The 21513-nt window shown below is 37.4% G+C and overlaps 1 protein-coding gene across 1 annotated transcript in view; it reads right to left on the minus strand.

Moving 5' to 3' along the window:
• The window catches only part of VEGFC (vascular endothelial growth factor C), a 128332-nt gene that overhangs the window by 81142 nt on the left and 25677 nt on the right, over positions 1 to 21513 (minus strand). The window contains exons 4-5 of the mRNA XM_004682412.2: positions 18039 to 18185; positions 17333 to 17422 (exon numbers count right to left, since the gene is read on the minus strand). Coding sequence (XP_004682469.2) covers positions 17333 to 17422; positions 18039 to 18185 — 237 coding nt within the window. The remainder of the gene's footprint in view (positions 1 to 17332; positions 17423 to 18038; positions 18186 to 21513) is intronic.

Consider the following 21513-nt stretch of genomic DNA (forward strand, 5'->3'; position numbering starts at 1 on the left):
CCCCTGAGCCTCTGGCCTGTACCCCAGTTCTGTATGCACAAATAAATAAATCTTTAAAAAAAAAATTGTATTTGTCCTGAATTTGCCTTCTTGCTTAACTCAAACCAGCCTGTATTTAGGGACTAGATTTCACTCATTATCTTCCTTGTAGCAGAATATTAGAATTTACTAAATTTAATTAGAGGCAAAGAATTATAAGTAAACCAAAGTTACTTACAATTCATTTATAATTTTAACAGCTTTTGAAAGATATAATTGATATACAATAAATTTTGTATATCTAAACTATGCAATTTAATAAATGTTTTCATATGTATCGACCATGACATTTTATCTCTGCTGTCAAGATTGTGAACATATCTGTAACGTTCAAAATTTTCTTAGAGTCACTCCTTTTCACCCTTCCCACCTCCAGGCATCCATGATTTGTCATATAGATAAATTTGCATTTTCTAGAATTTTTGAAACCATACATTATATACAATTTTAGATCTGACATTTTTTGTTTAGCATAATTATTTTGAGATTCATCCATGTCATGGAATATGTGAAATATTCATTCCTTTTTCTTGCTGATGAGTTTTCCACTGTGTAGAAAGATATTGCATAATTTTTCATCCATTTACCTGTTGATGAACATTTGCATTGTCCCAGTTTTTGACTATTACAAACAAAGTTTACATGGGCATTCATGTAGAGATCTCTCTATGGCAAAAGGCAAAAGCTTCCATGCGATAATTATATGGATTTCTTTTAAGTTGAGAGAAAGGGTTATTACCCTTCTATTTATGAATGAAGAAGCAGGATGAGAAATAATCACTCTGAGTTAACACTTCTTCAAAATTCATATGACTGACTCCAAAATATTTCATATCTTTTCTCCTTACGATATGATATAGGATATAGTAAGGACTGAAAAACTGGATAACAAAGTAAAGAATAGGAAAAAACCTGAAAATTTGAGGACTGTTGAAATTGAGTTTGCAACAGGACACATAAGAGAATACAACAGTTCTCTATGATTTTTGTCCTGCTTTGTTGAAACCATTAACTAAGGCTTTGGTAGGATCTGTGAGCCACCCCAATGGCTCCTTGCTTAGTGTCTTCTAGGCACGAGAGGCAAGGAGCTCATGTTGTACATGTCAAGGAATGCAAGTGCAGGTTTAGAGAGCTGGAACAGTAATGCTTAGAAGAAATAAATATTCAGAACTTCAGTTACATTAAGGTTTTTAATGATCAAACTTGGGATAGATACCTGCCATCATATCACTTTCATGTGTACTCAATAACATCAGTGCCCAAATGCTACCTCATGCCTCTCTGATTTCCTTTCCTTCTTCTCCAAATCTGTATGCATTCTCCAGATATTCCAGCTCATGATTTTACCCACAGTTTTCCTCTGCATATTTCTTCATCCAGATCATTGGTCTATCAAACACCGACATTTGCTGGTCTCTCCTTGGCTTAACTCATGTCAACAGGTCCTCATCACCCTTAAGATGATGTGCACGTGTGTTTGCATGATTATTTTTTTAACAGACTCTCTCCAGCTTGTTGTATCTTAAATGATGTTTTATCACTGGCAATTCCTTGAAGAAGCATTGCCTTTGTTAATGTCTATCACATGTTTAAATCTGAATAAGTGTTTCTTAAGATATAAACAAGACTACCACTTACTATATTAAAACACAAACAGTGAAATTTCAGGTTCTGGTAGTAATGGAGCAGCTTGATCAGACTAAATGAGCTGCAGATAAAGATGATAAAATCAGTTCTGTCCCTTAACTATTCAAGAAGAGAAAACATAATTGACTTAAACATATACACTGGATATAGAACCTTTTCTTACCTGGATAAATTAAATCCACGCTTGAGTTGACAGATACAATATTTAATGATGCCTCATTCAAGTATTTATTTATGATTATGGAGTGACAGAAAATTTAGAAAATTTATTCTTCGATCAATATTCTTTTTATATGCAGTCAATTAGCAATCTGACACTCCATGCTGGGACTGCCCCCAGAAGGCATAAATTACACAGTGCACTTGACTTCTGTATTTAAAAGTATTGAGTATTCAGTTTGATATTGTTGTTTTCTTAACTGATTAAACATAAATATTAAAAATTAACATAATGTCCTTATCATGAAACAAATGCGCTAACTCACATATATCACGTATCAACTATCTCTTGTCTTGAAAAGAAACTTTCTTGGGTTCTCCCTGGTGGCTCGATGGGTTAAAGCACCATATTATGAACCTCTCCACTGCAGCAAGAGTTCAGTCCCCCACTAGGGAGCCGACCCACATGGCATGGCGGACCTCTCCCGACCCTCCCCTCCCTGCTGCTCCCCTCAGCAGTGTATTTCAGTACATCTGCCTGTTCTGCTCCCCACTCTAAAACTGGAGAAAACTCACACCAACCACACCTCTGGCCTGTACCCCAGTTCTGTAAGCATAAACAAATAAATCTTTAAAAGAAACTTTCTCGCTGGATTTCATGGTAATTCCATGGCTCCAATGCTGGTGTATCTGTTAGCAACACTCTACCTGCCATCCAGACTTAGGCTATGTGATCACTCAACCAGCAACATGTGTGAACATGATGTGACTGCTATGGCAATGACCATACTTCGAATGTGAGCTTACTTCGCACATTTATGTACTCTGAGAAAGCTGATAAAATGTCACCTGTAGCTAATCATAAGGACACCTTTTATTTAACAATTCTAGGAAATAACCTAGATTATTTTCCCCAGAATGATGATGATCCAGTTGCATAACGGGTACTGGACTTAACCCTTCCACTCACATGACAGAGAAGCCTTTACTCCTAGAGTTTGTAAAGACAAAGAAAATGTGGAATTCCCTGAAAGTGTCATTGCTGACATGTCTCAGCTTAATTTGCTTTACCAAAGATCAAGTCAGGAAAGCTAATCTTATTTTCCAGACACTTAACTTTTCCCCAGGTATCTCTACTTCCCATTTTGTCTGAGAGTCTCTTAAAGAAAATATCATATTTTGAAGTGGTTCTTTAGTGATGCAAACACAATAGTCCTGAATACATCAGTGTCACAGTAACTGTGTTCAGACTTGAGATAAGTCAAGCACTACAAAGCATACACTGAATGCCTATCCTCCAAGTGGCATTAATCTTCATAAGGCCCACGATTCTGGTGTGCCATTTTCACTGCAGGAAATATCACAAGACACCCATGTTAAATGGGAATATGAAAAGCTGTATCAGGAGTAAAATTAGGAAGTGTAGTCTTTTCTTAAATATTTATGAACATTGGGGATGTCCTGTGAAAATTTGCCTCCTGCTCCTTTTGGTTTACAGTGAAATGTCAGATCAGTGGAGAAGTACTTAGTTTTTAGATGGTAGATTGGTGGTTCCCATATCTCTGCTGTCAAATATATGTCCCCAAGCATCTGAAAGGTCAACAAGTCAACCTGGAACTCATTCTTCATTGAGCAAATTTTGTCTTTCTACGCAATGGGGTTAGAGGACATTTCAATGCTATGTGAGATGAACACCATCTTTACCTTAAGGTTGCAGGACAAAGTGGAACAAGCAATAAATATAGGAGTGTCAACTCTTATCAAGGACCAGGGCATTGGAGAAAACACACCTGGAGCTTGAATGAGAGCCCTGCCTATCGCTATGTGAATTTTAGTGGAGTGTTTGTTCTCATAAGAAAGTGAAGGCAAAACACTCAACTTTGACGCCAGTTCAAATGAGTATTGCTCTGGACTAAATGTTTGTGACTCCTCTGGATATACTAGTTGACACCCTAACGTCCACGGCATGAAGAGGTGGTTAGGTGATGAGGGCAAAATCCACGTGAAGGGGATTAATGTTCTCATAAAGGAGCCCCCCAGAGACCGCTGGCCCATCTCCCTGTGAGGACACCAGGAAACAGGTCCTGGCCAGACAGCCAATGTACCTGTGCTTTCATCTTATTTCAGGGCCTCCAGGACTATGAGAAATACATGTCAATAAATCACTCAAATTCCAACATTTTATATAGCCCAAAAACTAAGATAACAGCCTATAAAATACCTTCACCCTAAAGCCAAAACATATTTAAAAATGAAAACTAGATTACCACCAAATGGCTTTAAAACATATTAATCAGTTCCCATCACACTTATAAAATTGTCTAAACTCCTACCCCACCCTCAGAATCCTCTCATCTGACCTGCACCTGTTAGCCTCCTCCCCTATCACACCCCTCCCTGTATCCAGAACTCTTCCTCCATCCCCATCATTTGTCGCCTGGTTCCTGGCCCAGACTCCAGCTGCCGGGGCTGCTGTGGACAGAATCCCAGATGCCTGATTCTTCCTGTCTCACTTTGCCAGTCCTCATGGCAGCCCACAAGAACCTCCCACCACCATGCCACTGACCTGGTCAGCTCTTGGCAACTCTGCTCATTTCAAATTGGTCTCAATTCCATGATTAACATAAAGTTCACTGACAGTTTTCACCACTCAATGGAAAGTGCCTGAGAGTAGGGACTTTTCTTACCCCATCCGTGCATCCCCAGTGCCTGCCAGTAGCCTTGCAAGGTTGGTCTACAGAGGTAAATCCCTTCACATCACTAAATAAAATCAACAAAATGCAGTATTAGTCTGGAGAACCAAAAACTCTATAAAGTCTTCACAAATTTGTAATATAACCAGGGATCCAGAAATCTAGGTATTCAGAAATCTAGGTCAAAAAGTTATCTGTGGCATGATTTTTGAGACAAGAATTTATTGTATACTTTGCATATACTCATGCTGGAAATATTTTACACTATATATTTTAATGATTTTAGAATATGTGTCTGATTTTAGGAAAAAAATGTGGCCAAATATCCTATACATTGCTTTATTCCATAGTGTTTTCTAAAATCAATTCAAATCAAGATGGTCCTACTAAGGAATTAAAAATTCCATCCCTCTATGAAAGCAACAAAGGTACTGGCAAAAATGATCAGAGTCAACATTCTCTGAAATCTGGACTATAACCAATAGCTTGAAGCAACCAGTGGAATGCTTAATAAAGAATAAAAAGGCTGAATGTCAGTAAGAACACACAGTCTTGTGATGTCTGAACTTACACTGGTCCTGGTCCCTACTCAACACCTTGGCGGTGGCCTTGAAGATAACAGCCCACATTCCTGGTGTAAAAGCCAGGACTGGAGAAAGCAGAAAGGATCTCATTTGCAAAGAATTGTGATTGTTTGTTTTGACTTGTATCATGGTTCCCTGGAGGACTAGCTAAAAGGGTAATGTTTATCAGAAACATTTACAGGCAAATATATTAGTTGCTGCTGCCTGGAGCAGTGGATCAAAGTTGAGGTAAGAAGTAGACTAACTCAGCAGCTTAGGAAAGTCAGGGGATGACATGTTTGTGAAGTAAGGCCTTTAGAAAGTGTTCATATATTCCTGGGGATCTCCATGACCGTTTACATGCCTAGGGCTATGCACTTGCTCAGGAAAGAAGGAGAGATCCCATACTCTCACCTCTGGCTGATCTCCAGGCTGTGAGCAAGCAGAAAGTAGAGGAGGCTAAGACAGAGTTCAGACATGTGTTAAATATGTGGACACACACACACAACTGAAAACATTACCCATCACCAGCTTACTACTAAGCTAAAAGAAGGGAGTCTTCTGAGGCCAACCCAAACAAAGAATGCAGACTTTAAGAAATTAGTTCTGAAAAAATAGCTGAACAGTTATAATAAGTAGCAGAAGACAAACCCTGAGGAAGAGAATTATGTTTTCAGAGTTGTCACATTACATTATTTCATTGTCCAGTTTTCAAAATCAAATTATGAAACAAAGAAAGAAATGGGAAAGTATGGTCAACACACAGGAAAAGAACAATTATTAGAAACTGTCTCTTAAGAAACCAAGATACTGAACGGAATATATAAAGATATTGTCACCTAGTTTAAATATATTTAAATAGATAAAGAAAACCATGGCAATGAGCTAAAGAAAATCATGAAACTGTTGTCTCACCAAATAGATATCAATGAAGATATGGAAATTACCAAAAGGAGCCAAATAGAAATCTGCAATTGTAAAGAACAATATTTCAAATGGAAAACTCACTACAAGGGCTCAATAGTAGAGTTAAGGAAAGGCAGAAGAAAGAATCAGTGAACTTGAAGACAGGTCAATTGGAATCATCCATTCTGATTAATGAACATAAAATGGGGGCCTCCCTGGTGACACAAGGGTTAAAGACACAACACTATCCATCCTGGCCAGGGAGCTGACCCACATGGCACAGCAGAACCCCCCTTTCCCACCCGTGGCTCCCTTCAGCAGTGGATTTCAGTTGATCCACCTGTTCTGCTCCCCACTCTGTCTCTGGTGAATCCTCTCACCCCCTACCCTAAACCTCTCCTGTACTCCAGTTCTTGTATGCATAAATACGTACATCTTTAAATAATAATAAATTAAAATGAATGAATGAAAAGAAATAAGCAAACCTTGTGAGTTACCATAAAACATACCCCATAGGTATAATGGTTGTCCCAGATGAAGAAGGACAAAATGGAGCAGGATGAAAATTTCAAGTAGAAATAAAGACTTAAACAATGACAACAATGATTTAAGAGAGAATCCTAAAAGTAGCACAACTATTCTACAAATTTGGAGGAAATACTGAGATTTTCTAAATAAACAATTTCAACAAATACAAGCTCATTGCTAACAGACCTGACTATAAAAAAAAAAAAAAAAACAAAAAAACAAAAAACCAAAAAAACGCTAAAAAGAGTCCTTTAGGTATAGAGGGAAGGTGCCCGGGAGCTTGAATACACATCAGGAAAGATAAATAGAAAAGCTAGAAGTTAGTATTAACGTATCTTTGGCTTGTTATTCTTGTTCTCTACTATATTTAAGAAACAACTACATAAAACAATGATTATAAATCTATGTGAATGGATTAGTATGTATAAAATAATTTGTGATGAAAAGAATATAAAGGAACTAAGTAGATGCAAAATTTTTAAGCTGTTAAAACTAAGTTGATATTGAGTTAAACTACATGTTCTAAGTTAATGCTAATTGGAAGGTTTCCAGTAACAACAATTAAAGTAAAATTAATGATGAATTCAATATCACACAAGAAGATATCTAGTTACTGAAAAGAAGGAAGTAATTAAAGGATCAAAGAATAAAAAGATATAAGATACTTAAATGAACAGAAAAAAAATATCAGAAGTAAATCATCTTTTATCTGTAAATACATTAAGTGTTTAAGTTAAATTCTCTATTTAAAAAGACTTAGGGGCCCTCCTTGGTGGCGCAGCTGGTAAATACAGCACTAAGAAGCTAATGCCACTTCAGCACGAGTTCGATCCCTGGCCCCAGAGGTGACCCACATGGCGTGGCAGACCTCTCGGGCCCCACCCACTGCTCCCCTCAGCAGTGTACATCGTCCATTGGCCTGTTTTGCTCCCCACTCTGTATCTGGTGAATCCTCTCACCAGCCTGCACCTCTGGCCTGTACCCCAGTTCTGTATGCATAAATAAATAAATCTTTTAAAAAAAAAAAGACTTAGAGGGCCCTCCCTTGTGGCACAGTGGGTTAAAGCACAGCACTAAGCAGCTTAAGCCACTTCCGCATGAGTTCGATTCCCGCCTGCCCTGGAGGAGACCACATGGCGCGGCAGACCTCTCCTGACCTGCCCGCTGCTCCCCTCAGCAGTGTACTTCGTCGATCTGCCTGTTCTGCTCCCCACTCTGTTCCTGGTGAATCCTCTCACCCTTCGCATCTCTGGCCTGTACCCCAGTTCTATATGAATAAAAAAATAAATCTTTTAAAAAAAAGACTTAGATTGGCAAAATAGATTTAAAAATATGATGTGATGAACAGACTCATTTTCAATTCAAAGACAAATATCTGGTAAGCAAAACTATGGGGAAAGCTATTATACACAAATATTGGCGAAAGAGTTGGAGTGGTTACACTAAACGTAGACAAGATGCTTGAATATGAATATTCATAGTAGCTTTATTCACAACAGCCAAATGATAGAAAGAACCCAAATGTTTATCCACTAATGAATGGATAAAATACATTTAGTCATAGAAAGGAATGAAGTACTGATTCATACTTCCACAGGAATAAGCCTTGAAAGCTTTCAGTTGTGCTCAATGAAGAAAGCCAGAAATAAAGCATCATCTGTTGTTAGATTTCTATTTCTATCAAATGTCAAGAATGGAAAAATCCAGAGATGAGCAAATCTAGAGACAAAGTAGTTGCCAGGGGCCACAGGCAGGCAAAAACATGAATGGCTGCTTTTTGGGCTTAGTGAGCCCAGTAGGGAATGCCAATAATGGCTGCACAATGTTCAGAATATTCTATAGACCACTGATGACCTCAATATCACTTTACAAGCTAAAATACTTGAAAGTGGCCAGAAAGATGACTTTGAGCTAAGTGGATTTTACCTGTTATAAAAAATGATTCTTCTTAACCAAAAGACCTTTGCTTCAGGTCCAACTGCTTCAGCGACCCTCTACTTTCTAGATCCCAGACCTCAAGCTTTCTCGTCTCATGAATTTACCTTACCCTATTAATTAAAATTTTGGATTAAAAAAAGGATTTTTGAAACATCTCTGCTAAAATTCAAAAGAAGTGGGAATTTCATGGTTTATTTTGAATCTGTTTGTGGTATAATGTGAAGAGAGTCAACTGTTTTTCAGAATAAATTCTGTAACATTATGACCTTGCTGCGGTTAACGCAGGGGAAATAATGTGCTACTAAAATTAGATGCAGTCACATTGCTCTTGGTGATAGTTGCCAGACCAGCTATTTCCATGCCCTAGCATCTTTAAGGTTTCTTTCTTTTAGTGAAAAAATTTTCCCCACCTTTTGATCAAAGCTCTCCACCCGACAAACATTCATAAAATGAATGTGTCTGCACCTTCTCCCAAACACCCTCCTCTTGGGAATGCTACTGAGTCCTGGTCAGCCTCTAGTGGCTATTCTCAAAAGCTACATTCCGAATTGATGGTCACCTCAGCACCCACCAGGAGATACTATCCCGCGGAGCTCACCACAGCAGCTGAGCGTTCTCTGTATGACTTCCAGATGATAGTATCTCCTAGTCACCGGGCTGACTGCTTGTACTCTGTTCCATGGAACGAATTACTCTGCTCATATTTTCTTTCTCACTTTTATTTCTCGATTCTTTTTGCACCCTCTCATATGCCAAAAAATATTCTGGGGAGTTTCTTTTTTCTATCTTGAGAGCCAGCTGGCACTATCGGATGTAGAATTCTATTATTAGGGTAGATTCATAAAATAGTCTTCCCCCTAGTTAGAAAAAACAATGATTATAATAATTAGTATAAAAAATTCTGGTCATCCTACAGTCTACTGTCTCTTTGTACTGAGTGGCCAGGGCAGTTTCTTTTCCACACTGAGGTCCTCTTACCAAGCGTGTATATTTTGGACCCCACAAAGGAACTTATTAAGACATCAAGGAACGGGTTATACTGTATAAAATTTTTACTTTGGATTAAGTTTTTGTTGGTGATTCCAATCAAGGAGAAAAATCTAATGTGAATGTAAATTCCTTTAAAAAAATCATCTTAACAAGCCAGAAAATAGCTGTTTTGCCTAAAATTTAAGAATAAATTTAAACTTATGAATAAGTATAACAAACGAGAATAACAAAGCTGAAGTCATAGGAGTATATAGAAATAGCATGTAATCTTAACCAATGAATAAACTATTTTGGAAATAAAGAATATTTGGATTAAATTTCTCTCTTGGAGCTAGCTCAGTGTCATCTGTTAGTACTTGAAGTAGAAGAATCTCAGAATATTGCAGAAAGCAGTTATGCTTTAGACCTTTGCGATTAAACATAAGCACTAATAAAATATATTCCCTTAAAAATTTTCTGTATGTGCTATTTTTATTTAAAGCCATTGTATTGCATACCTCTTCCTACTACATTACAGTAAATTATAAACTGTCAAACTAAAGTAAACAGTTATGTGTAAACTTGGAAAAAAGCAAGATCTAGTTATATTATTCTAAAGAATATTCTATTGACTATATCAAATACCACAGTCCCATTACTTACATTGAAATCATCTACACAGTCTTTTGCCTGAACTTCTCATTCTCCCTCCACTTACAGTTTTGGTAGACTGGCAATGAATCGCCTCCTGGAAGAGAAGATAGGACAGATAATAAAATGTGATTGCATAAATATATGTGGATTTTCCCTTGTTTTTGATTGATTGTGCCAGTCAAGATATTTGAGAAGTATTTTCCAACAGTAAAAATATGTGCAAATATTCTTTCATTAACAATTTTTCCATCACTTCCCTTGATAATGTCATTGACATACATTGAAAAATCCCTACTACTTGTAAATGACTTAATTGGGCTTTTTTTCCCCCCCTAAACACTATTTTAAAAAATTCTCCTCTAAGAGTAGCATTTATACAATTTATATTAATTACTAGACTGTAAACTACTTATGAGTATCTTGCACATCTTGCATTCTATTTTGTCCATAGTAGACAGTCATTATTTGCTGAGCAGAAGTTAAATATTCTTTTATCACTATATTATATTCATTTGGCATAATTTTCATGTTATAGCTGCTTAAATTTGTATTCAAGACAAAACTCTATTTGTGAAACAAACAGTTACACAATTCGCTTCTGGAAGACCTACACACTCACACATATACATGTATGGCTGAACCAATATTCTGTCTTATGTCACAGCTGTGCACTAAAATTCACTCCTTTAAGTTATAGCACTGCTAATTCCCTGACCAGCTTCCCTAGAAAAGGGGGAATTCTTTTAAGTCTGGTGCTGTGCTGTAAACATACTCCCGTTTATTCCAGCTAATGAGAAACAGGCCGTCTGGAAATGTGTCTTGGAGGAAAATCCTGAGCATATCTTTAGAAAAAGCTCTTTAGTTTGATTGAAAAAATAACATTTGCTAATGCATTGTTAGCAAAACATATTACCAAGTTGAAGCTAAGGCAAACTAGTTATAAAATGTACTTGGTTGTATCAACTTGGGTTTTGAAAAGGGCAGGTTACTGCTATTTTTGCTTTTATCCAGTCTTCCCTTTTCCCTTCCTGCCTTCTATTACTGCCTCCCCCCCACTTTGCATCTCTGGTCTTGTTATCTCTCCTTGGGATCAACTGGGTGTCTCTTCCTCTTTCTTTTTTGTTATGAGGTGTCTGATAGTTTATAGCCTTTTAATCTATGGCTCTTCCTGAAGACAGTTTCAAATAGCTTCTCCTTGCTTTTGAAAAGTTATTAACTGTTCAATGATATTCTTTTCTTATTGGAATTATTTTATATCATTGTTTACTGAGCACTGATTTTATCCTTGGAGGAAAAAAAAGCAAAGTTTCTCTTGAGGTCCCATTAGCCCTTTTTATATCTCTAAATTTTTATCTATCACACCCACTCCTAGTCTCTCTATCTTTTCTTTCCCAACTGGGCAAAATGAACAAACATAATTTTTACTTACTGGGAGCTGTTTAAAGTTTTATATTTATGGGGTGTCTATTGCAGACCTAAACATATTCCATGTGCCATGCATATGCATATGGATATATATCATTTCATTTTTCTTAGATTAGCTATATTTTGTTCTTATATTAATAATATATTGCAGATGAATAAACTGAGGCTCAGAAATATTAACTACTCCAAGATTGTAAAAACTCATGACTCAAAAGAAAGTCTCACACGTCTCTATGCCTACATTCGCTCATAGATAAATCTTAGGAACTATTTTTTTTAGACTTAGGTCTGAAGCTCAGTGACTTAGGTAGTTCTAGAATCTAGTATTTCACTTCTGCTTCAAATGAAAATTAGTGTGGGATGCAGATATCGAGTTTTTCATATTTATCCTTATATCTTCAGTTTATGGTAAAACATCTGGCATAGCCCAATGACCCCATGAAGCCTGTTTAACTATTTTCTTAAAAAAAAAAAAAAAAAAATTGCGCCCTCCCTGGTGGCACAATGGGTTAAAGCACAACACTGTGAGCTAGTGGGCTAATTGCAGTTGTTCCGGTGCCAGTTCCATCCCAGGCCCCAGAGGTGACCCACATGGCACAGCAGACCTCTCCTGTCTCACTGGCTGCTCCCCTCAGCAGTGCACTTCATCGATCTGCCTGTTCTGCTTCCCACGCTTACTCTGGTGAATTCTCTCACCACCCCTGCACCTCTGGTCTGTACCCCAGTTCTGTATGCATAAATCAATCAATAAATCTTTTTTAAAATTTTGACAAATTCTCAAAACATTTTTTATTTATTTATGCTTACAAGAACTGGGGTACAGACCAGAGGTGCAGCATTAGAAGGGGGTGAGAGGCTTCACCAGAGACAGAGTGGGGAGCAAAACAGGCAGATTGACTGAGATATAGTGCTGAGGGGAGCAGTGGGCGAGACAGGAGAGGTCTGCTGCACCCTGTGGGTCACCTCCAGGACCTGTTGTGGACCTTGTGCTGCAGGGGCTGTGATTAGCTTCATAGTGCGGAGCCTTAACCCCCTGTGGCACCAGGGAGGCCCCTGTTTAACTACTTTCTTATTCTAACTCTCCCCCCACTCCTACATTTAATTTATCAAATAATACTAGTGCTTCTGTCTCAAAATCTTTTTCAAATTTCCTTCTCTTTATTCCTATTGCCACTGTATTTGCATAGGTCCCTGTTTTAGACTCGACAGGGTCCCCCCAAGAGTCATCTGCTAAAGCTCAAACTCCCAATGTGACTATCAGATGGTAGAGCCTGTAAACAGACAATTAGCTTTAAATGAGGTCCAAAGAGTGTCACTGATCCAGCAGGGTGTGTTTTTAAGAGGAGGAAGACACCAGGGAAGCTCATGGATACAGGAAGGCCCCCATGAGGACACAGGAGAGAAACTAGTTTACAAGACCAAGAGGAAGCTTCAGGAGAAGCTGAAGTTGCTGAAACTTGATAGTGTACTTTCAGTTTCCAGAACTCCAAGAAAGTTCTTTTCTGTTGCTTAAGTTACCCAGTCTGTGACATTTTGCTACAAGAGTCCTAGCAATGTAATCAAGTGTTCATAATTTATCATCAAGAGCAACGTAATCGAGTGTTCATAATTTATCATCAAGGAAGTTGAGATAGTTCCTGGACTCTCCCATTCTCCCTGCGTTACTACTAGGAGGCTTCTCGGTGTCTGCAGTCATATTTTGAAGAACCGCCGCCTACTGAGTTCCCATCAGCCAACCTCCGTGTTCTCTGTCCATTGCCAGGAGGAGATTCATGGTTCTGGGATAGAGCCAAAGTCCCTTAGACAGATGTTCACCACATCTAGCTTTTCCTGTGTCTTTTATGATAGCATTTTTCAGTGATACAAATTATATCATAAAAAGCACTTTTTCATACATATGTCTCATACGACGTAATTCTTTTGAAACAAATCCTTAAGTATATAACCCTCCAGTATATAGCTGAAGAAACTGACTGAGAATGTAAGGAAATCGCACAATGACTCACGGATACTGAGTAGCAAAAACATCCTAGAAATGTACTACTTCTGATGCAAAGCTCATTACTATTTCACTCTATCACATTTAAGAATGACATATCAGATTATATTCATTTGGTATGCACAGTGGAGTTGTAGCAAACATATATTTAATTTATCTGAATTAAACTACAAGAAAAGGCCCAGGATGGAAATCACTTAAATTAAACACAGGGCTGTGACTCTTTCAATAAGCAGAGGCTCCAGGCATTGCAATCCATCAAACTTGAAAGAATAATTTAGATTTGGAAAATCCTATGAACAAGAATCTTTGGATTTCAAGGAGTTTCAGCCATTGACCAAGAAGGAAACAAGTGATTATTAACCTTAAGTAAGATGCTAAATTTAGGGCTCTAGGGAATCATTAAAGAAAAGATAATCTGAAATGTAATTGATGAAGGTAAAATTATTTCCTCTTTGAAAAATTTCCCTTCGAAAATAAGCAAGTTGAACTAACTTCTATATTTTTTATCTCTTTTAAGTGCATCATTAGAATACTGTAAACAGGTAGTCTAGTTCTTAATCACCTTCTTTAAAACCAAAGTAACTCTAGTAATCAAATTTGAACATGAAAAACCAAGGACTAACACTGGCTTCATGCTAAATTTACAGACACAAACAGAATGCCTAATTCATCTAACCAGCTTCTCTGTAATAATCAAAAAAGTCTTCCCAGTAGATAAGTTTCCAGTCAATCAACCAACCAATTTTTTCTCATATTGTGTGATGATTAATTTTATGTGTCAACATGACTTGGCTAAGGGATGCCTAGACAGCTGGTAACACATTGTTGGGTGTGTCCGGGAGGGTATTTCCAGAAGAGATTAACATGTGACTACCTAGACTGAGTCAAGAACAGCTCTCCCAAGGTGGGTAAACATCTAATTCATTGAAGGCCCCAATAATAAAAGAGACCGTAAAGACAAAGTCAGCCTCTCGAGCTCGGAAGTCCATCTTTTCCTAGAGCTCCAAGTTCTTGGGGCTTCACAGTCAGAATGAGAGGACTGGACTCCCTGATTCTCCAGTTGCAGAGAATAGACATTGGGACTTCACAATCGACATCACAGTGTGAGCCAATTCCTACAAAAAATGTCTCTGCATGCCCCTCTTTTTCCCTCCATATTATTGTTTCCACAAATAATGAACAAGACAAAAGGAGGCAAAGATATTCTTTGAGCTTACATATGCTTTAGATGAGCATGTATAAAATTGCTACACCATTGGAACGGTATTAGGAAGGAACTATCTCCTCTTTGCTGAATGCCCTATAGGCTTTCATTAACTGTCCTATCTTGCTATTTTCTCTTGCATTTAAGGATATGATTAAATAAAGGTTAGTAACAAAATTTTATCTCAGTCCAGCTTGGCTACCTTTTCTCAAGTAGACCATTGTTATATGACATGATTAAATTGAAATCAAGTGAAATGTTAATACAGTTTATCTATTTTTATTTGCTTAAATTCTTTATTTTTATCTTTTATTTGTTTAAATTCTTTATTTTTATCTTTAGCCCGGAAAAGAGATGAGTTGTATTTCCCACTTTTCTGTATATATTTTCATTGTCTATTCTGGGTATGTTTCCTTTCCTGTGCCTGGATATCATAAGGGGCAGTATAATTATACAATTTCCATTTCAGCTATAAATAGAAGCAGTGAGATGGGCATAGGTCTCTAAAATTGGTGAAATACTTCACTTGTGATTCAAAGATTATGATATTACTAAGCAATTATTACATTTCTTGAGTGAAAAACTTCCTAAGTAGTTACATAAGTAGTTACATAAGTATTCTATGTGATCAGGAATATGTTATGTTATGTTAGAGATACTGAACAACATTTTGGAGAATACTACTAATTGTTTTCAAACATTAGAGATAAATTACTCCTGTTATTAAAAAAGGGTAAAGAAAAATTACTTACTAAGAGTTAAAGGAAAAATCACATGTAACACTAAAATGGATACCATTACATTGTTTATGAGTGAACATGTCCCGTGATTTGTGACTAGGGCAATTTTGCCAGCACATTAAAACAAAAATTCCACTGGATCCCAGTAATGATATCATTTTAGAGGTCTGACTCATCAATATAAGTGGAGAATTGTTTATTACATTTGAAATCCATTCAGGATTTTTCATGATAAATATACCAGGGTGTCAGAATTTTAAGTCAACATGCTAAGTATATCACAAATGGCTCAAAAAGAAAGCAAAATCTAAATTTGTAGGTGATATACATTTGTTTTTATTTAACAATACTCATTTAGATAATTTAGATTTTAGATCACATTTGCATAGTTTCTGATTATAACAGTCTATCAAATAAAAAATAAAATAGGCATGATACACTTGAAATCCATTAAAATGCACAATTAATCTACATTTCTAATTAATGTACACAGTATTATGCTCCTTACAGCTTTATTCCTTGAGTGAGGAAAATGTCTTAGTCAATACCTAGATACAGCTGATAAATTGTTTTCAGCAATTATTAGAATACTAATGGTTATTATATTAGAGTTGATGATGCAATGAGAATTTGCTTGCTAAAACTTTAATTAATGTGACTGTCATACAAAATTTTGCTATGAAAGATTACCTTCTCATATGACTTCTCATTGAGGATGGCAGCAAGGAACAATTCTAATGATTTTAAGTACCCATTTCCTAGAACTATGGCATGAATTTCACCTTAGCTTTCTTTGAACACAATAATAATATGATTTATTTCTAGTTTAAAGCATTCCACTGCAATTGTTTTGTTTCCTTGTTTATGGTATAATCATGGGAAGTTCACCTAAGGGTAGAGTGGTAAGTGTAGAAAATTCTGGCTGATTGCAACACATCAGGACTGGATTTGGCCTTCCAATAAAGGATTACTTGGTCCAAAAGTTTTAACACACAGCATCTGGTATTCGGGATAACATCATGTTTTTCTAAAAACCCTAGTCAAAGTTTTGGCTGAGTAGCGTCCCCGAGTATTTACAGTCCTTTTGCCAGCTTTTCTTGCCCAGGCAAAACTGCACTGTCATCACCCCACTGGCATCCACTTAATACCTGTTAATCAGTAACATGCTCTGGGGAAGCTCGAAAAGCGAGTCCTTTGTAGCATGGGATAGATATGAATTGAAAACATAATGAATTAACATCTCACATGGATTAGCATGAAAATCTGAGCTTCGTGGGTCCTTCAAATCTAATCTAGCAGCACACTTACAGTATCAAAACAACCTCTTGATGACTACTTGAGTTAATTTGAAATTAGGTAAATTAAAGAAAGTACATAAGTTTTCTTTTGACTGAATGCAAATGAACTACTAAACCATGGAAAAAGAACTTTTTCATGATTTTATGATCGTTGATCACCATGAATAATGGCTCGAATGTACTAAAACTACTGATTCAATGATGGCTCGTCTCTGAAGACTTTTACTTTTCGTGTCTCTTGAACAATCCAACTGTCCAGTTATTACTTTTTAAATAGAGGTGCATATATCCTTAGTTTAGGTTGAACAACAGCAACAAAAAAGAAGTTGCTGGATCAAGACAAATCTGGGTTTAAATTCTGTAGCCCTGAATCCCTGACATATAATAGCCACTCTCGAGGCCACGTTCCTCTTCCTAAAATTGGGTAAATAAGGTGCATTGTCCCTTGGTCACTGCTTTAAGATCATGAGCCGCTGAAAACAACTTTTGTCTAGTTGGGCAGCAAAACCTGGTGTGAGCCCATCGACATAAGTGAAAGGGCTGGTTATTTATATAACCTCTACCTACTCTGTTATACCGTTCACTGAGGAAGATCCTAAAACCTGAAGATTCTGAGACATAGTTATGCTGAGGGACTTCTTGTAAGGGATTATGGACCTGCAGCAACAACAAAAAAGTTTAACACTCAGAGTAAGAAATGGCTTTTCATTAATAGGGCCTGACAGCAAGAAGGTCTGCAACAAATACCTTTTCCCTTGTTCCTTCACAGAGAAATGTTTTCTGTCAAATTATATTCACATGAGACAATTAATTTCCCTCTCCCCCCATAAAAGCATGATGATACAATGACATCATTTCAAAAGAGTAATTCAGAGTTCAAATCTATACGCTGTAATCAACAAGCCTCAAGCATACATTTTGCAATGCTTCACCACAACTTTACAAAATTTCAAAGGCTGTTCCAGTTTTTATAAACTTAATTGCTTATTAGTTGGGCAGCACAAACTGAAAGACCACCAGGCCTTGAATCACTAGAAATAACGTCTATAAAATAAAAATAAATTAGACAATGAAGAAAATTATTTTGAAGAAAAGCCTAAATATTTCAATGTCTACGTGGTTGACAAAATGGATAAAGAGTAGGCTAACGGACACATGTTTGGAGACTATCTCCTCCAAGGTCAGGGGAAGAACAGCAAACACACCAGAGGGAATAGCATTAACAATCATTAGTTCTCATCCACCAATTCAAAATGGCGATGGACCCATTTACCATTCTGCCTTTAAATTTCTAGTTTTCCAAGAGTACTGTTGATAGTGCCTTCTTATGCGACTCTGAATGCTGTCCACTATGTCCAAGTCAATTGTCTGGAGACACAGTGCAGTTGCTATATCTGTTTCATCAGTGGAGGTAATGCTCCTTCGTTAACATGAAGCTAGTTTTAAAAAATACAGAGAAATTTGAGAAGCAAAACTATTTTATGAAGATTCTTTATGTTGCAAGAACATTATGTCATACAGTAATCATGCCAATTAACGTCTCAAGAACAGTCAGTATCGTTAAATCCATATTGCCCAGAAGTAGTGTCGTTAGACCAGTTTTGCTCTCCTTAGAAGAGCCAGAGGTAAGATGTTACATGTCACACAGGAGGCTTTCAAAGAGGTCTACATTGAAAAGATTTCTCTATTTAATGGGCCTCCTTGGTGGTGCAAGGGGTTAAGGCGCAACACCATGAAGCTATCTGCAGCTATCTGCAGACACTGATGCACGAGTTCAATCCCCAATCCCTGGCCAGGAATGCTCCCCTCAGCAGTATATTTCATTTCATCTTCCTGTTCTGCTCCCCACTCTATCGCTGGTGAATCCTTTACTCCCTCCAACCCCACCTCCACTCCACACACCCCTCAGGCCTGTAAATTACTTTTTGTATGCATAAATAAATAAATCTTACCCAAAAAAGAACCCTCTAAATAAATTTACATTGGGTAAATAATCCATCTACAAATAAGAACATTGGCATGGCCTAACATTGTGAAAAATGGAGCATGACATTTTATGTCATCATGTAACATTTTATATCATGTCACTCTAAAAGACAGAAGAATGAAGATAGTGGCCCTTGTAAGAAAAGGAAATAGACACCCCTTGTGGGAGCAAAGCCAACATAAGAGAGCAAAGTAGAGAACTATCTGAAGAGATTTTAGCCCTAGAAAGCTTTAACTGCACCCATCAAATTCTTTGACCCACAGACTCCGAGAAAGCTTGCATGCTCACTGTTCAGAACGTCTTAACAGGGGCTTTGAGAAACAGGAGCTGCACCGGTGTACTGACTGGACCATAACCGCACCCCAGGATGTAACACTCACTCACCTAGGTGTGGCTATGATTTTAATCTAAGGTTAAACTGCAATTACTACTCTTGTCATTTCCAGACCTATGAACCCACAGATGCTACCCTTACCTCACTTCTATCACAGGTGAATGAAAAAGCTGAATTTGAGAGACAAAGACAATACTGTTTCATCTCCCCACAAGAACCTCCTTGGAAAATTTGGCTCAATTAGGATTATCAGAAGGAAACAGGAAGCATACAAGGTCCATTGTCCTTCCCACCAATTCTTCAAACAGGAAGTAAACAGAGCATGCATGGAAACCATATCCTAATTTTTCAGAAAAAAAGACACACTAATATGACTCAGATTTACATATGAGCATCTAACATGCAGGGGAAATAAGATGATGGAGAACAGGGTAGATGTATTCTCTTCACTGGTTTTGTCTCACATGGAAATTATGTTTGTTCTTGAAAAATAAGTGAGAAGGCAGGTATTCCCCCTCTTTCTATAAGATGAGAGAAAATGTTCTGTCATGAATCATATTAGGGAAAAAAATTGAAGAAAGTTAAGTGTTTCTTTCCTATGGGTCTTTTTAAAGACTAAGATGCTAAACTACCTTGCGAATTTTCCTGAGGGAGATAGTCATTAAGGTGCATGTTCCAACTTCTTTGGCCATGAAACCGTCACTGACTTCCTTCTCTCAGGAGTACAGGAACAAGAGATGCCATTTGGAAAACAATGATCAAAAATGGACAAGTAGAGAACTCACTGCACAAGTATATAAATCCTTCCTGCCTAAAACAGCCAATAAATGTACGCTATGTATGACCAAATGCTTTGTAATGCATTGGACTCCAGACAAAAGGCAAAAATTGCTGAGAGACGGAAAACAAACAAAGATATCTGTGCAATTTACTCAATTTATTGCTGTGATTGAGTTTCCAGCTGCAGTGTGAAGAAGAGAAATTTGGGCAGAATGCTGTGGTGTCCGCGAGCTAAGGAGATGGAGTTAAGAGTCCATGGAAATCAAGGCAGCAAGAATTTTCAGCTATATACTAGAGAGAACAGTACTGGGCAGATAAACTTAATTAATGCATCTTTTACCCCGTGTCATTTACTTTTGTGTGTGTGTGTGGTGAGAATGTTTGAGATTACTCTCAGTAGATTTCAAGTATACAAAACCATGCTATGAACTCTAGTCACCATGCTGTATTTTGTATTGTTTTTTCAATTCCACATAAAAGTGATACCATACGGTACTGGTCTATCCATATGTGTTTTATTTCACATAAGATAATGCCGCCTGAATTCAATCACATGGCCGCAAATGGTAAGATGGATTTCATTTTTATGGCTAAAGAATATTCCATGAGCTGCTGAAACTACTTAAAAAGCATTTTCTTCAAGCAAGGCAGAAAGCTTCTGTGTGTGGGATTTCAAAAGAGAAATTGGATCATTATCATCAACCCAATCTTCAGCTTCCAGAATTAAAAGAGAAATAAGTCAAACTTAACTGCTGTTCATGTAGAGAGGAAGGACAATAAAATATCTTTAATGGAATCATTGCTAAGAAATTGACTTTGGACAAATGTCTGTGATGATCTCATGTTCTGCAACTGTAATATGGAATGATGTTTACAATAGAACTGAAATTATCTCTGTGAGCTAACCCTTTCTCAGCACTAAGCCTGGTGGTATCCAGCCTTAATCCTTCTTTGATAAGCTGGAATATCTTCATTTAAAGATCACTGATGTAAAATGGAGCTCTTTGTTGAATGAAGACACCAATGTATTGTAGGGCAAGGTATTTAGTCGCCCTTTGATATAGTTGTCAAAATTCTAAGTAAAGATTCTTACTGGAAATTCTTTCTACTCTTCCTTTTTGAAAATACTTACACCCTTAGAACACTCCTCTTTTTCTACATAAGGTTTTCATCCCTGCCTTATTCAGAGCAAGAGTTCCTAGGCTATGCTGAGTATAAATATATATATACAACTATTTTTTTTTAAGATTGATTTATTTATTCATACAGAACTGGGTACAGGCCAGAGATGTGGAGCGTGAAAGGATTCACCAGGAACAGAGTGGGGAGCACAACAGGCAGATCGACAAAGTACACTGCTGAGGGGAGCAGCGGGCGGTCAGCAGAGGTCTGCCGTGCCATGTGCTCACCTCCGGGGCAGGTGGGGATGGAACTCATCGGGAAGTGACTTTAGCTTCTTAGTGCTGTGCTTTAACCCACTGCGCCACCAGGGAGGGCCTATATATACACCCATTTTAAAACTTCATGTTTCATAGGAAGTAGTAGTAGATTTTAAATAACATTTCCCCTTTACACACATCTCCCTGATACAAAGTTTACATTGCCCTTAGTAACTAAGCTTCCTCATCTCCATCACCACAGAGTAGA

Source organism: Condylura cristata, unplaced genomic scaffold (assembly GCF_000260355.1).
Source record: "Condylura cristata isolate star-nosed mole 26May11 unplaced genomic scaffold, ConCri1.0 scaffold00014, whole genome shotgun sequence".
NCBI lineage: Eukaryota > Metazoa > Chordata > Mammalia > Eulipotyphla > Talpidae > Condylura > Condylura cristata.